The sequence below is a fragment of the Neophocaena asiaeorientalis genome, unplaced genomic scaffold (assembly GCF_003031525.2).
Source record: "Neophocaena asiaeorientalis asiaeorientalis breed wild unplaced genomic scaffold, Neophocaena_asiaeorientalis_V1.1 scaffold67, whole genome shotgun sequence".
Taxonomy (NCBI): Eukaryota; Metazoa; Chordata; class Mammalia; order Artiodactyla; family Phocoenidae; genus Neophocaena; species Neophocaena asiaeorientalis.
In genome coordinates, this window is record NW_020173731.1 from 1,141,130 (window position 1) to 1,156,194 (window position 15,065).

Genomic DNA, 15,065 nt, shown 5'->3' on the forward strand with positions numbered 1-15,065 from the left:
GCCAAAAAAGGGGGGGGCCCCGGGGCCCCAAAAAAAAAAAAAAAAAAAAAGTAAAGGTGTGGCAGTGAGAAGCCTGCAAATCTGCTAACATCATTGACATTTCACTCTGTGTGTTTCCTTTGCAGAACCGCCCAAAGTCACTGTTATGCCCAAGAATCAGTCATTTACAGGTGGATCTGAGGTCTCCATCATGTGTTCTGCAACAGGTTATCCCAAACCAAAGATCACTTGGACCATGAATGATATGTTTATTGTGGGTTCACACAGGTACTGGGTTTGTATCATGTTCTTTGTTTTTACTGAGTGAGAGAAGTTGGTGAAATTTCTGGACAATATTAATCTGACCAAATCCCTAAGGTTAAGGGAGATTTGACCCAAATCCACAGCTTTAGATTTTCTCAATAGGCCAGGAAATGTCAGTAAAATAATAAATGATGAATGTATAGAGTCTGGGGTTCTTAAGTCTTGAATTCAATAGCTGGGACTAAGTGCTTCCTAATACTTTGCTTTGCAAACATAACACTGTAACAGTTGGTTTACCTTGAATAATTGAAATGGGGATAATAAACTTTCTGTGGGTAAAGTAATGTGTAGTTTTAACCCATCTACTAGAGGTTTGGTCCTGAGGTTTAACAGAAGAGAGAGGGAGAGACAAAGGACAGAACAGTAGCTCTAATTAAAGTGTATGCAGACATTCTTCGTAACTCCTGCTTGCTGCTGCCATACTATCGTACACTGAGAGGTATTTTATTCTGCTGGATGCTTTTAAAAGAAAATGAATCCTCTTATGCTCAAAGAGAGTACTGAACACGAGGGGCATAAGCAATGAAGTTTCCAGCCATCGGGCTTCCATTACTCTGAGTTTGGCAGGGGGAGAAGGGCTTAGCTGTGAGCCAGATTCTATTCCTGGTCTCTTCACAGACTCACTTGAGATGTGAGACATTGCATCTCTCAGGTTTTCATTTTGAGGAACTGTTTGGCTTAGAAGTTCACACAGAGCAAGATTGCCTGGGTGCAAATTCCACTTCTTCGCTTTACTAACCCTGACTCCTTTCATTTTGAGGAACTGTTTGGCTTAGAAGTTCACACAGAGCAAGATTGCCTGGGTGCAAATTCCACTTCTTCCCTTTACTAACCCTGACTCCGGGCAAGGTGTATAACCTCTTTGCTCATCTGTATAACAGAGATAATAGTATCTAACTCATTGGGTTGTTAGGAAGATTCAAAACATTGATAAATGTAAAGGTACTAGAGCAGCCCTGATACATGGCAAGTACTAGATATGTGGGACCTATTGTTATTATCATTATAACATTTCTGCTTATAAAATGATGATGTTAATCATTTCTGCAATCAGCACCACAAACATAACTCTAAAATATTTGAAAAGAAGGTGCTATAGTTCCTTGATACTATTATTAGAGTATTTTCAATTTTATTTTCTTTTTGTCTGTAGGTATAGGATGACCTCAGAAGGTATCTTATTTATCAAAAATGCAGTTCCCAAAGATGCAGGGATCTATGGTTGCCTGGCAAGTAATTCAGCTGGGATGGATAAACAGACTTCTACCCTCAGATACACTGGCAAGTATAATCAGTTTAAAAGGCAGTACAAATAGTATGAATATCATATCAAGCAATGTAAAAGTACTTTTTTGAAAATTAATATTAGGAATGAGTTATACCCAGTTGTATAATTTATTGTTCGTTTCACACATTGATTAAAGCAAATAGTGTAACTAATTTAAGTTAAAAGTTCAGGGAGTGAATAGCTTCAGTAATCAACAGAAATCAAGGAAGCTTCCAGATTATGGAAGAGTTCCAGAATGTCCACATAGTTCTATCCTTCCATGATTCATCTGTTCTTTGTAATATTTTACTTACAAATTAATAAATTCTGTATCCTTCCGAGTTTACCTCAACTTTCTTTTTTTTTTTTAACATCTTTACTGGAGTATAATTGCTTTACAATGATGTGTTAGTTTCTGCTTTATAACAAAGTGAATCAGTTATACATATACATATGTTCCCATATCTCTTCCCTCTTGTGTCTCCCTCCCTCCCACCCTCCCTATCCCACCCCTCTAGGTGGTCACAAACCACCAAGCTGATCTCCCTGTGCCATGCGGCTGCTTCCCACTAGCTATGTATTTTACGTTTGGTACTGTATATATGTCCATGGCACTCTCTCACTTTGTCACAGCTTACCCTTCCCCCTCCCCATATCCTCAAGCCCATTCTCTAGTAGGTCTGTGTCTTTATTCCCATCTTACCCCTAGGTTCTTCATGACTTTTTTTTATTCTTAGATTCCATATATATGTGTTAGCATACGGTATTTATCTTTCTCTTTCTGACTTACTTCACTCTGTGTAACAGACTCTAGGTCCATCCACCTCACTACAAATATCTCAATTTCGTTTCTTTTTATGGCTGAGTAATATTCATTGTATATATGTGCCACATCTTCTTTATCCATTCATCCCATGATGGACACATAGGTTGCTTCCATCTCCTGACTCTTGTAAATAGAGCTGCAATGAACATTTTGGTACACGACACTTTTTGAATTATGGTTTTCTCAAGCTATATGCCAGTATTGGGATTGCTGGGTCATATGGTAGCTCTATTTTTAGTATTTTAAGGAACCTCCATAGTGGCTGTATCAATTTACATTCCCACCAACAGTGAAAGAGGGTTCTCTTTTCTCCACACACTCTCCAGCAAGTCCAGTTTTACATGTACCTGTACCTGTCCAGTTCTCCCAGCACTACTTATTGAAGCGGCTGTCTTTTACATGTACCTGTCCAGTTCTCCCAGCACCACTTATTGAAGAGGCTGTCTTTTCTACACTGTATATTCAAAGTATCCTGTCATCTGCACACAGTGACAGCTTTACTTCTTCTTTTCCGATTTGGATCCCTTTTATTTCATTTTCTTCTCTGATTGCTGTGGCTAAAAGTTTCAACACTATGTTGAATAATAGTGGTGAGAGTGGGCAACCTTGTCTTGTTCCTGATCTTAGTGGAAATGCTTTCAGTTTTTCACCATTGAAGATGATGGTGGCTATGGGTTTGTCATATATGGCCTTTATTATGTTGAGGAACATATTATGCCTACTTTCTGCAGGGTTTTTATCATAAATGGGTGTAAACTCTCAACCACTGTGCCACTAGGGAAGCCCTTGTTGGAAGATTTTTAATCACAGTTTCAAGTTCACTGCTTGATGATTTCTTTCCATCTGCTAAATTTGGAGTTTCTTTGTTCTTCTTTATCTAATTGCTTTAGGTGCAAGTTAGGTTGTTTATTCGAGATGTTTCCTGTTTCTTAACGTAGGCTTCTATCGCGATAAACTTCCCTCTTAGAAGTGCTTATGCTGCATCCCATAGGTTGTGGGTCATTGTGTCTCCATTGTCATTTGTTTCTAGGTATTTTTTTATTTCCTCTTTGATTTCTTCAGTGCTCACTTCGTTTTTAAGTAGTGTATTGTTTAGCCACACTTATCCGTTCTTCTGCCTCAGTTAGTCTTCTAGTGATCCCTTCTAGAGTATTTTTAATTTCATTTGTTGTGTTGTTCATCATTGCTTGCTTTCTCCTTAGTTCTTCTAGGTCCTTGTTAAATGTTTCTTGCATTGTCTCTATTCTATTTCCAAGATTTTGGATCACCTTTACTATCATTATTCTGAATTCCTTTTCAGGTAGATTGCCTATTTCCTCTTCATTTGTTAGGTCTGGCAGGTTTCTACCTTGCTCCTTCATCCGCTCTGTATTTTTCTGTCTTCTCATTTTGCTTATCTTCCTGTGTTTGGGGTCTCCTTTTGGCAGGCTGCAGGTTCGTAGTTCCTGTTGTTTTTGGTGTCTGTCCCCAGTGGCTACGGTTGTTTCAGTGGGTTGTGTAGGCTTCCTGGTGGAGGGGCCTAGTGCCTGTGTTCTGGTGCATGAGGCTGGATGTTTTCTTTCTGATGGGCAGGTCCACGTCTGGTGGTGTGTTTTGGGATATCTGTGGCCTTATTATGATTTTAGGCAGCCTCTCTGCTAATGGATGGGGCTGTGTTCCTGTCTTACCAGTTGTTTGGCATAGGGTGTCCAGCACTGTAGCTTGCTGGTCGTTGAGTGAAGCTGGGTCTTGCCATTGAGATGGAGATCTCTGGGAGAGTTTTGCCTTTGGATATTACGTGGAGCTGGGAAGTCACTTGTGGACCAGTGTCCTGAAGTTGGCTCTCTTACCTCAGAGCCACAGCACTGACTCCTTGCTGGAGCAACAAGAGCCTTTCATCCACATGGCTCAGAATAAAAGGGAGAAAAAGTAGAACGAAAGAAAGAGGATAAAATGAAATAAAGTAAGATAAAAAAATAGTTATTAAAATAAAAAATAATTATTAAGAAAAAAAAATTTCTCTTAAAGTAAAAAAAAAAAACTCCAAAATCGGATGGACAGAACCCTAGGACAAATGGTGAAAGCAAAGCTCTACAGACAAAATCTCACACAGAAGCATACACATACACACTGACAAAAAGAGGAAAAGGGAGCGGGGGGAGGGAGGGGCACAGAGTGTGGGGTGGGCCTGCAGCAGCAGAGGCCAGCGTGACATTGCACCAGCTTGAGGCGTGCCTGCGTTCTCCCAGGGAAGTTGTCACTGGATCACGGGACCCTGGCAGTGGCGGGCCGCACAGTGTCCCGGGAGGGGAGGTGGGGATAGTGACCTGTGCTCGCACACAGGCTTCTTGGTGGCAGCAGCAGCGGCCTTAGCATCTCATGCCGGTCTCTGGGATCCGCGCTGTTAGCCATGGCTTGTGCCCGTCTCTGGAGCTCCTTTAAGTGGTGCTCTTAATCCTCTCTCCTCATGCACCAGGAAACAAAGAGGGAAGAAAAAGTCTTTCGCCTCTTGGCAGCTGGAGACTTTTTCCCGGACTCTCTCCCGGCTAGCTGTGGTGCATGAACCCCTTCAGGCTGTGTTCACGCCGCCACCCCCAGTCCTCTCCCTACGTTCCGACCGAAGCCCGAGCCTCAGCTCCCAGCCCCCGCCCGCCCCGGCGGGTTAGCAGACAAGCCTCTCGGGCTTTTGAGTGCTGGTCAGCACCGATCCTCTGTGCGGCAATCTCTCCGCTTTGCCCTCCGCACCCCTGTTGCTGTGCTCTCCTCCGCGGCTCCAAAGCTTACCCCCTCCGCCACCCGCAGTCTGTGCCTGCGAAGGGGCTTCCTAGTGTGTGGAAACCTTTCCTCCTTCACAGCTCCCTCCAACTGGTTCAGGTCCCATCCCTATTCTTTTGTCTCTGTTTTTCCTTTTTTCTTTTGCCATACTCAGGTACGTGGGGAGTTTCTTGCCTTTTGGGAAGTCTGAGGTCTTCTGCCAGCATTTAGTACGTGTTCTATAGGAGCAGTTCCACATGTAGATGTATTTCTGATGTGTTGGTTGGGAGGAAGGTGATCTGCACATGTTACTCTTCCGCCATCTTCCTCCTCTCTACCTCAACTTTCATTTTACATTTTCCAGTTATGTTCATATATATATATGAATTTATATATATATGTATAAATATATTTATTCATATGAAACGTTATAATATTTCTGTTATAATTAAATATTTACATTTCTGTCACCTATCTAGGTATTACATTTTGCTTTTCATCTTCAGTTTTTCCCCTCCAAACTGAAGCATTTATTGAAGATATACTTTATGACAACTTATTCTATACTCTAATATTCCATAATATAGTAGAATATAATACATTCTAACATATACAGTATAATCAAATCTATTATAATACATAATCATATATTCTAATAATATGTAATATAGAATACAATATTTCTTTTCTTTTTTTTTTTTTTTTTTTGTCGTTTGCGGGCCTCTCACTGTTGTGGCCTCTCCTGTTGTGGAGCACAGCCTCCGGACACGCAGGCTCAGCAGCCATGGCTCACAGGCCCAGCCGCTCCATGACCTGTGGGATCTTCCCGGACCGGGGCACGAACCCGTGTCCCCTGCATCTGCAGGCGGACTCCCAACCTCTGCGCCACCAGGGAAGCCCCAATATTTCTTTTACTTTGGTCTTTCTTAGACAAATAAAGGACAAGGGTTATATGCTCAGTGTCATTTTGTAAACTGTGAATAATTAATGACTAGCAATCCACCCTTTCTCTCATTTTTCTTCATCATTCATAGTAAGGTAATAAAATTGGCAGTGGCAAGGAAGGAGTGTAAAAGAGCCACAATAAAGGTTGAGAATTGATGCAAGAGGGAAGAGATATGGGAACATATGTGTGTGTATAACTGATTCACTTTGTTATAAAGCAGAAACCAACACACCATTGTAAAGCAATTATACTCCAATAAAGATGTTAAAAAAAAGATTGAGAATTGTAGATGGTGTGTATAGATGAAGGAGGTAACAAAAATGTCACAAATACTGGACCTAAAAGCCTGGGAAGAAGTCTCATTTATAGAAATGAGGAAGGCACGTGGTGAATAAGTTTAGAAGGCAAGATGGGCTCAGATTTAGAGATGACAATTAAAAACGTTCATAGAACAGCCATGTGGAGAGGTAACCAACAGTTGGGAATGGGGATTGAAACAGATTCTGCATTGCAGAAATGAATTTGGGTTCATTCACAAAGAAACCAAAATATTCCACCCATTTATTTAACTTAGTAATCACCCAAATTATGTAAAATGCTGTGCTAGAGACTGTGGAATGTAGAATAAAAAATGTATGTCATGAGGTCCTTACTTTTCAAGAGTGTGAATAATGGGAGTGGATATATGTAAATAAATATAAGGCAGACAAATAAGTGCAAAAGTAGAAGGTTGGTGGAAGGGAAGATTAATTCTGACTGGGGAATTTGCAAACACTTCTTAAAGGAGAGAGGATTTAAGCTCAGCCTGGAAGAATGAGTGGGATTTGAAAAGTTATGGCAAAGGGCATTTCAGGCAGAGGAAGAAACTTTAGCACAAGCAGGAAGATGGGAGGGAATAGGGCATGTTTTGGAGTACCAGTGTAGCTCCATACCTTGTGATAAGTAAGGAGGTGTAATGGAGCGTGAAGTTCAAAAGAAAGCCATGCACCAGTTTATGATTTTTGAAAGCCGAACTAGGGAATTATGAAATGCAATCACCAAAGTTTTCTAGCCAAGGAGTAACATGATATTTGAGAAATTAACTCTTGGCTTTGTTTAAAACTACCTCAGTTGAAGTTAGGAAGTCCTAAAATGTTCAGTTAAGAGAAAAATATGTGCATGAACTAAAGCATTAGGCAAAGGCGTGAATCAGAGCCAAGGAGAGAAACTTAGAGAATGTCTGTATTTAACATCAAAGGGAAAAATAGAGTTAAAAGTGGGAGACTCTACTTTTTATAGGTGCAAATTTTAGCCTTAGACTACAACCGTCTCTGTAGATAGACATGAATATCCTTAAAGTCACGTAGAAAATGTGCATCGATTAATTTCCTAAATTTTTGGACACTTTCATCAGAATTATTTTTTCCTAATATTCTTTTGGCCTTATAGATGATCTTTTCATCACACACATCTGTGTGCATATACATCATAAGAGTTTATTTCTGTTTGTAAAAACTGAGATAGCCACAAGCACATAAATAATAAGTTTTTTTTTTTATTATTATTGGTTCATTTAGTAAACAGAAACAAGATGTAAGTGGCATTGTGCAAGGCGTTAATTATTTGCATGTTTATTGTTTTCAGAAGCCCCGAAGTTGATCGTAATTCAGAGTGAGCTCTTGGTTGCCCTTGGGGATACAACAGTTATGGAATGTAAAACGTCTGGTGTTCCTCCACCTCAGGTTAAGTGGTTCAAAGGTACATTTCTTAAGTATGTTCATGTCTGGTTCATTTAGTATTGTTTTCTCTTTTAGATAAAGATAATTTGTTAAAACTTTATTTTGGTGTGTGACTTAGCAGCTCCATAAAATGTGCTTATGGTCTCACTAGAGACGATAGTTCAAAATTCTGCCCTCTGAATTTCAGCATTTGACATCTGGTGTGGATTATAGGACTGTGAAAATCAAAGCAGGAAAACTTCGCCTGTGCTAATCCAGCTGAACGTTCTCTTTATTAGTTTAGGATTGTTTCCTGTAGAAAATTGTCCAAGAATACTCAGTTAATGTTTAAAATAGCTTCACTTATTTCAGTTCACTTTGCTTAGGCTCTCACAATTAGGAAGTTTTCTAGATTCTCCAGGACGCTTTCTATAAAGAGCTCAAATAAAGACATACCTCGAAAATTACAGCTGAATGACATTTGACTGAAAGACAAACGTATTTTATGGTCAGCTTCATCATGCATGGTAGCTGTTTATATCAAGTATAGAAATTATCTGCCTCTGTGATATAAAGATTCTACCTCTGTGATTCTATAATAAAATAACAGTAATGTGCTGTTTGTCCTTGGTGAGAATGCCCTTGGGTCCTGGTCTACGCTCAAATGCTGACAGTAGATATCTGTCTAAAATGTCCTGCTTCTGTTTTTCTCTTAGTTTTTCCAATCTATGAGAAAGAAAAATCCCCACAAACAGCCTAAGAGGGAGGTTGCTAGGATTATTGAGATGCTGTTTGCAAAATACTCTTTAATCTTCAGATGAAAAATGCTAAATAGTACAAAGCACTATTGTTATGATTCTGTTTGTTAAATCACAGACATTCCCATAGCAACAGGTTGATGTCATAATTACAAAATTGTGAATTCACCTCGGGTTCAAACTCTTAGGGAACACGAGGTGAAAAGGAAAGGCTTTATGTGGAAAACAAATACTTTTCAATAATACAAATCAAAAATAGGGAGGGAAACTAGGAGATAACGTCACTTTCATAGTTTTCCATGTTAAATGATTTAGTCTTCATGTTTTCTCTGAAAAGAAAGCATTTCTCGATTTGCTTCTTAATTAGATTTCAGTCAACAGCAACTAATTTTCCTTATTTGAAAAACTTAAATCTTTAACTTACAAATGAAGTAGATAAAATTTTCAAACTCACATCTTAATTAAATAAATCCAGAAAAATATCAATCAGTAGTTTATGTTAATAATAAAAAAAGTCTTTAAAGTAATGGAACCTGCTGATTTCTCTGCCTGTAAATAGCTGAGTCACAGAGAGAAAGACTTTTATTCTCCCAAATAGGTGCTACTCTCCTGAATAGTCTGTATGTCAGCTTTGGTCCCACAAATGGCTTGGGAGGTGAATGAGGAGTTAGGGAGCTATGCAGCCACCACATGGAAGATTCTAGAATTGACTGCCTAGTAGTTTCTTTTCTCAACCAGAGACACTGGAGTTCAGTGCGCCTAGTAAATCATATCCCATTTCTCTGTTCGAGTTATGCACCAACAGAGCTAGCATGTGGGCATTAAGCACTGACAGATCATGTTGGAGGACCTGCTTCGATTGATGTTCATCTCCAATATGCAGAGCTGCCCTGAACCCCAGTATCACTTCTTCTCCCAGTCCCAGGCAGGCAATTTATTCCATAAGCAGAATCTGGATCATAAAGAGAAAAGCCAGGGGACAAACTCTTCTACATGCACACTGGCTCCAAAAAGAAAGGGACGAGGAGGGAGCTGGACGTTTCTTTGCAACCTCTGCTGGGGATGAGACAGCAGCAAGGTTAGGAAGATCCTACCTTATGGAAACCACAGGGGGAAAGAATAGTTCTTTCCCTAACCATAAGAATAACTTTTTGTTCATAGCTTTTTTTTCAGGCAGTTCTTATTGAATAAAGTCGGTGGTCATTTGTTTATTTTTTATTTATGGTAAGAACACATGAGCTCTACCTTCTTAACAAATTTTTAAGCATACAGTACACTATTGTTACCTCTAGGCACTGTTGTACAGCAAATCTCTAGAACGTACTCATCTTGTATGATTGAAACTTTATGCCTGTTGAACAGCAGCTCCCCATTTCTCCTGCCCTGCAGCCCTTGGCAACCATCATTCATTAATAAATTGTATTTCATTCAGACCATTTGAGAAAAGGAATTTCGCACATACAAGTGCCCCCCAAAATTTTAGATTTTAGAAATGAGCAACATAAAGTGGGTTCAGAGAAGAATCAGGGACACTATTAAAATGTCGTATAAAGAATATTTCTGGTAAAATAGTAAAGAAATTGAATTTGTTTCTTTAGATCTGTTGTTGCTAAAGTGTAGTTGGGAATCCCTGGAGGTTCCCCACAATTCTTTTCAGGGAATCCATGAGATCAAAATTATTTTCCTGGTGATACTAAGATGTTATTTGGCTTTTTCACACTCATCTCAGCTACATGATATGTGATATCCAATAAAGTGAATGCAGAAGCAAAAATGAACACTCAGCTCTCTTCTATTAAGCTAGACATTCTAGAGATTTGCAAAAATGTGAAACAATGCCACTTTTCTCACTAAGTTTTTCTTGTTCAGGGAAATTTTTTTTTATAAAATACATTTATGTTAAAATGTCTTGAGTTATTAGAAAATAAATACATATGTTTTAAAATTTTTCAGTTTCCTTTCTAAAATGCAAAGTACAAATAAGTATAATCCACATAAACAAAAATTCATTAAAGTCCCCAATAATTTTTAAGAGTATAAAAAGGTCTTGAGACAAACATTTTTGAGAACCACTAAACAACCTTCAACAATTTAAAGGGTCTTATGTCAGGGATAATGATCTCTCTGTTAGTCTTTGCATCCACAGAGGCCAGAATTGAATTTAAACTAAAGCAGAAAGAATCCTCCTTAATGGTAATGATTGTTCAATCCTAGAATAGATTGTCAGCCAAGTTTATATATTTTACTATGTGTGTAAACATTCTTCTAATCTTATCTAATATTAAAAGTATATACTTCCTCAGTCATTTTCATCTCAAAGTTCTGTATTTCTCTATGGCTTCTCAATAATTTGATTACTAATTGTTCAGTAGAAATCAAGAGAGATGACCAAAATGTGATCAAAATGCAAACTTGACATAGCCAGTGTTTTCCAATTTATATTTTGTTTCATTACTGCTATTCCTTAAACACTTTTATTTAAAAAAAAAAAAAGCTACTAGCAAAAAGTAGCTTTTTAGTCTTTATTTCATCCTGTATGTGCTCTGACATATACAGAAGAAGTAAAGGAGAAGTAAAATCCAAAAGTCTAAATGCATTTTAGTCCAAACATTTTAATGCTTGATGAACAGCTTGGTCACATTGCATCCTCCCCCAGAGGGAGGAAAGTTTATGTCAACATCATCTGCTTTTACTTATGAAAGTTTCCCAGAGGCACATAGACAAGGCTTTAGTTGCTTCTCTCATTCTCGCGTGGTATCCAGTAGCAAGCTTAAAAGGATGATTGGGGTTTTAAATGTTGGAATGCTGAAAAATACTTTATTTTTGGCACTGACAGTTGCTAATGTAATTTTTTTGTTTTTAAATTTATGGCTCCTTTGACCTCTTCTCCTCCCCAAATAAAAACAAAAGGAGAATTGTTTGTTGCTCTGAGTCTGTTGGTGGATGCTTTATGTAGTGTCCTAGAGAATTACTAGCTCTGGCTTTTTAGCCTGTTAAAAGCTAAGGGAGTTACTTCCACAGTCCTTAGTCCCAGGGCACATGGCTAAGCTAGTATATGGCATTTTGGAGAGTACCTCTTCAGACTTGACATCTGGGCATGCTGTGAAACCCTAAGGCAATGGCCCTTAAACCTCCTGGAATTTTTTAGGATCCCCACAAAGAGTTTGACATCACCCTTTACAAAAACAAACAAAAAAGATATGGACTAGGTAATTTTTTATGATATTTGTCATCCTGGTGAAATTCATTCTTCGATGAGGGGAAACCTTGGAGGAAGGGAAGCCTAAGGAAAGGCTAACCCAACTTAGAGATTTGTTGAGGCATTGCCTGCCTTCAAATAGAAATGGTTCTCAGGAGATCTGAGGCACTGCAGGGACAGGTAACCCAGAAATAACTCATCTTTCTTGGGTCATTCTACCCTCATACCGAGGTCAAATTCGGTATCAGGTTCCATCCTCCACTCATTTATCCCCTGCCTGCTTCTTCCAAAAAAACCTCTAACTCCAGCTTAAAGAACTTTGATGCCTAATACAGGTTTAATAGAGGTATCCTGGGAGATTTATATAGCAATACTCCTCTCTGGCCATTGTCAAGAGTTCCTCATCCATTCTTTCTCTTCTCTCAGCAAGCTGTTCCCTACCCTCTCTAGCCAGCTATGGTTCCTACTTCCCGAGCCATCCTTAGAAACCTCTCAGGCAGCTCATACCTTTCACAAGACAAAATCTGACTGAGAACATTCAGCCAACCAGAAACCTGGTCATTAGCCAAACTATAAGAACACCCATAGTCTCTGGAGCATTTCCTGGGTAATTGAAATTCATCCTGCCACAAAGATGGTAGAAACCTCATTTCAACCTTCATCTTCCCATTCCCTTCTTACCTAACACAGCCACAGTGACAGCTGCCACTCTTTCCCAGTCCCCCAAAATAGCTTCAAAGAGTTTGTTCTCATTTAGGTACATATATGGTAGGAAATATTTGTACGTAATTCATTTAGGACCTGATTTTTTTTTTTTTTTAGTTTTTTGCCATACGCGGGCCTCTCACTGTTGTGGCCTCTCCCCTTGCGGAGCACAGGCTCCGGACGCGCAGGCTCAGCGGCCATGGCTCACGGGCCTAGCCGCTCCGCGGCATGTGGGATCTTCCCGGACCGGGGCACAAACCCGCGTCCCCTGCATCGGCAGGCGGACTCTCAACCACTGCGCCACCAGGGAAGCCCAGGACCTGATTTTTGACTCTAGATTAGCCTGTGGAATTATACAGACTAATAAGTCAGCTCATTACCAAGAAACACTTCATTCTTTCATTGCATAAACATTGTTTAAGTGTCTGCACTGTGCAAGACACTTGTATTTAAAAACTTTACAATCGTTTTCTTCAGAAGTTGTGCAATCAAACCAATAGCAAACTATGTAAACATCTAACTGTTTAACGTTCTCCGCTTTGTTTTGACTTAGGGGATCTTGAGTTGAGGCCCTCCCCATTTCTCATCATTGACCCTCTCTTGGGACTTTTGAAGATTCAAGAAACTCAAGATCTGGATGCTGGTGATTATACCTGTGTTGCTGTCAATGATGCCGGAAGAGCAACTGGCAAGATAACTCTGGATGTTGGCTGTAAGCATCCCGTCTCTGATAGACAAGTTTGTATTGAAATTGACCTGGTATTTTTTGACACTAATAACTTTGAAGCAGTTGGTGGAAATATTTGTCAGAATGGCAAAATTAGAGTTAGCATTTCAGATTATTAATATAATAATGGTAGTTAGCATGTACCAAGTTTTTTCTATTTACCATGCACTGTGCTAAGAACTTGTATATGCATTATATCATTAAACCCTCATAACAATCTTAAGAGGAAGATACTATAATTTTCTCTGTTATATAGGTAAGGAAACGGAAGCTTAAAAAGGCTAAGCTACTTGACCAGGGTCAAGAGCTGTGGAGGGACAGAGCCTAGATATTTGAATCTAGGTTGTTTGATTTCAGAAACTGTAGGCTTCACTGGTCTATCATCTGTTGCCAAACATTTTCCTATCAGGAGTCATCCATTTGGACACCAAATTCCTAAGTATTAACATCTGGAGGCCAAAACTTAGACTTTGGCCCTAGACCATAATTTGGAGATGTTGATGACAGCAAAGGTAGCAGATTGTTATCTTACTTCTTTTAAAAAATTCACTAGCAATGACTCCTCTATGTATAAAACAAAGTACAAACTACAAATAAATGTCAATCACAATGTGAATGATACAGCATGTGCATGACAACTTAGGTCGGATTACTCAAGAAGTTTGGCCCTCCCTCCTTCATCTCTCCATCTCATGTTTCTTGAAAAATAAAATTACACAGTTTGGTAACACATGAAATAAAACAGAGCTTGTTTCATGTGGAAAAGAACCTGGCAGCTTAATTTTAACAGATAAGTCAAATGTTTGCATCACTTAAATTTATAAAATATGACATTTCATTAAATTGTATTTTCATTTACGCATGATGATTTTCATGCCAAAGCTGTTTTTTTTTTAAACAAAAGTTAAGAACTATAAAGAAAAATGCATTTTTTATTTAGAATAAAGTTAACACAAAACATTTTAGTTCTACTATCTTTGCTCTTTAAATGAAAATCATGGCCCTCTAAGCTTCGTATTTTGTTTCATATAAAGGAAAATTTTTTTCCAGCTGGGATCTTTTATGATCCCCATGCCCCTAGGCTGTCTGGTGAACACTCTGCATTCTTGGTGATTATGCCCTTGGGGTAGAATCAACAAAGCTGAAAATGGCCACAAAGACCACTGTAGAATCTGTCATAGGGCACAGCAAGATGCGTTTGAACCATGACTAAACTCTGTGGTTATTAAGAGAAGTGCCTTGGAAATAAGATTGGAATCTCTGGGTGGAGGGTCTCTGAATCTACCAGCAGAGTATGAAATACAAGAAATGCTTTTAGAAATATAAGGCCCAAATGAAGAGGGTGATTAGATACAGAATTCTTGTTTTCAAGAAATATACAAAGTTTCACTTCTCAACATTTTCTAGTTTTGCTTCTCTCTCTTTCCTGCACAGATATTTTCTGTTCACCCAATGTTCTTGTAGAGTTGTCTAGCTCTAGAAGGAAGAGTGAAATAGCCCAACAAAAAGGGAATGACACCCTCAACCCCTCCAAGACTGTAGAAAATCTAAACATCTTACATGTTTCTTTGCTTACTTACTGTCTTCTTGAAAATCTTTTTAGCTTCTGAACTTTTCAGGTTCTCTCTTCGGATTAGTGACAAACCATATAAGGGTTAGGTCTGTCTGTGCTGGAGTGACTTGGAGTAGATAGGAAACATCCTAACAAAAGTTTTATATTTATCCCTTATTCCTTGAACTGAATTTTGTTTTATCTCCACTCATATTCAAGATCTTTACTCTCAACGACCCTTTCTAAAACAATGGCTTCCTTAACTTTTATTCCAGTAATTGTCCTGATGGAACTACTAACATAAACTCTATTGTTTGCTTACTGTAACCTTGATCATTGTTAAAAGTTGCCA

General features: G+C 38.9%; 1 protein-coding gene across 1 annotated transcript in view; it reads left to right on the top strand.

The window, feature by feature from the left end:
• The window catches only part of HMCN1 (hemicentin 1), a 503,492-nt gene that overhangs the window by 224,747 nt on the left and 263,680 nt on the right, over positions 1–15,065 (top strand). Inside the window, exons 12-15 of the mRNA XM_024751100.1 lie at positions 126–267; positions 1,457–1,584; positions 7,699–7,812; positions 12,988–13,146. Coding sequence (XP_024606868.1) covers positions 126–267; positions 1,457–1,584; positions 7,699–7,812; positions 12,988–13,146 — 543 coding nt within the window. The remainder of the gene's footprint in view (positions 1–125; positions 268–1,456; positions 1,585–7,698; positions 7,813–12,987; positions 13,147–15,065) is intronic.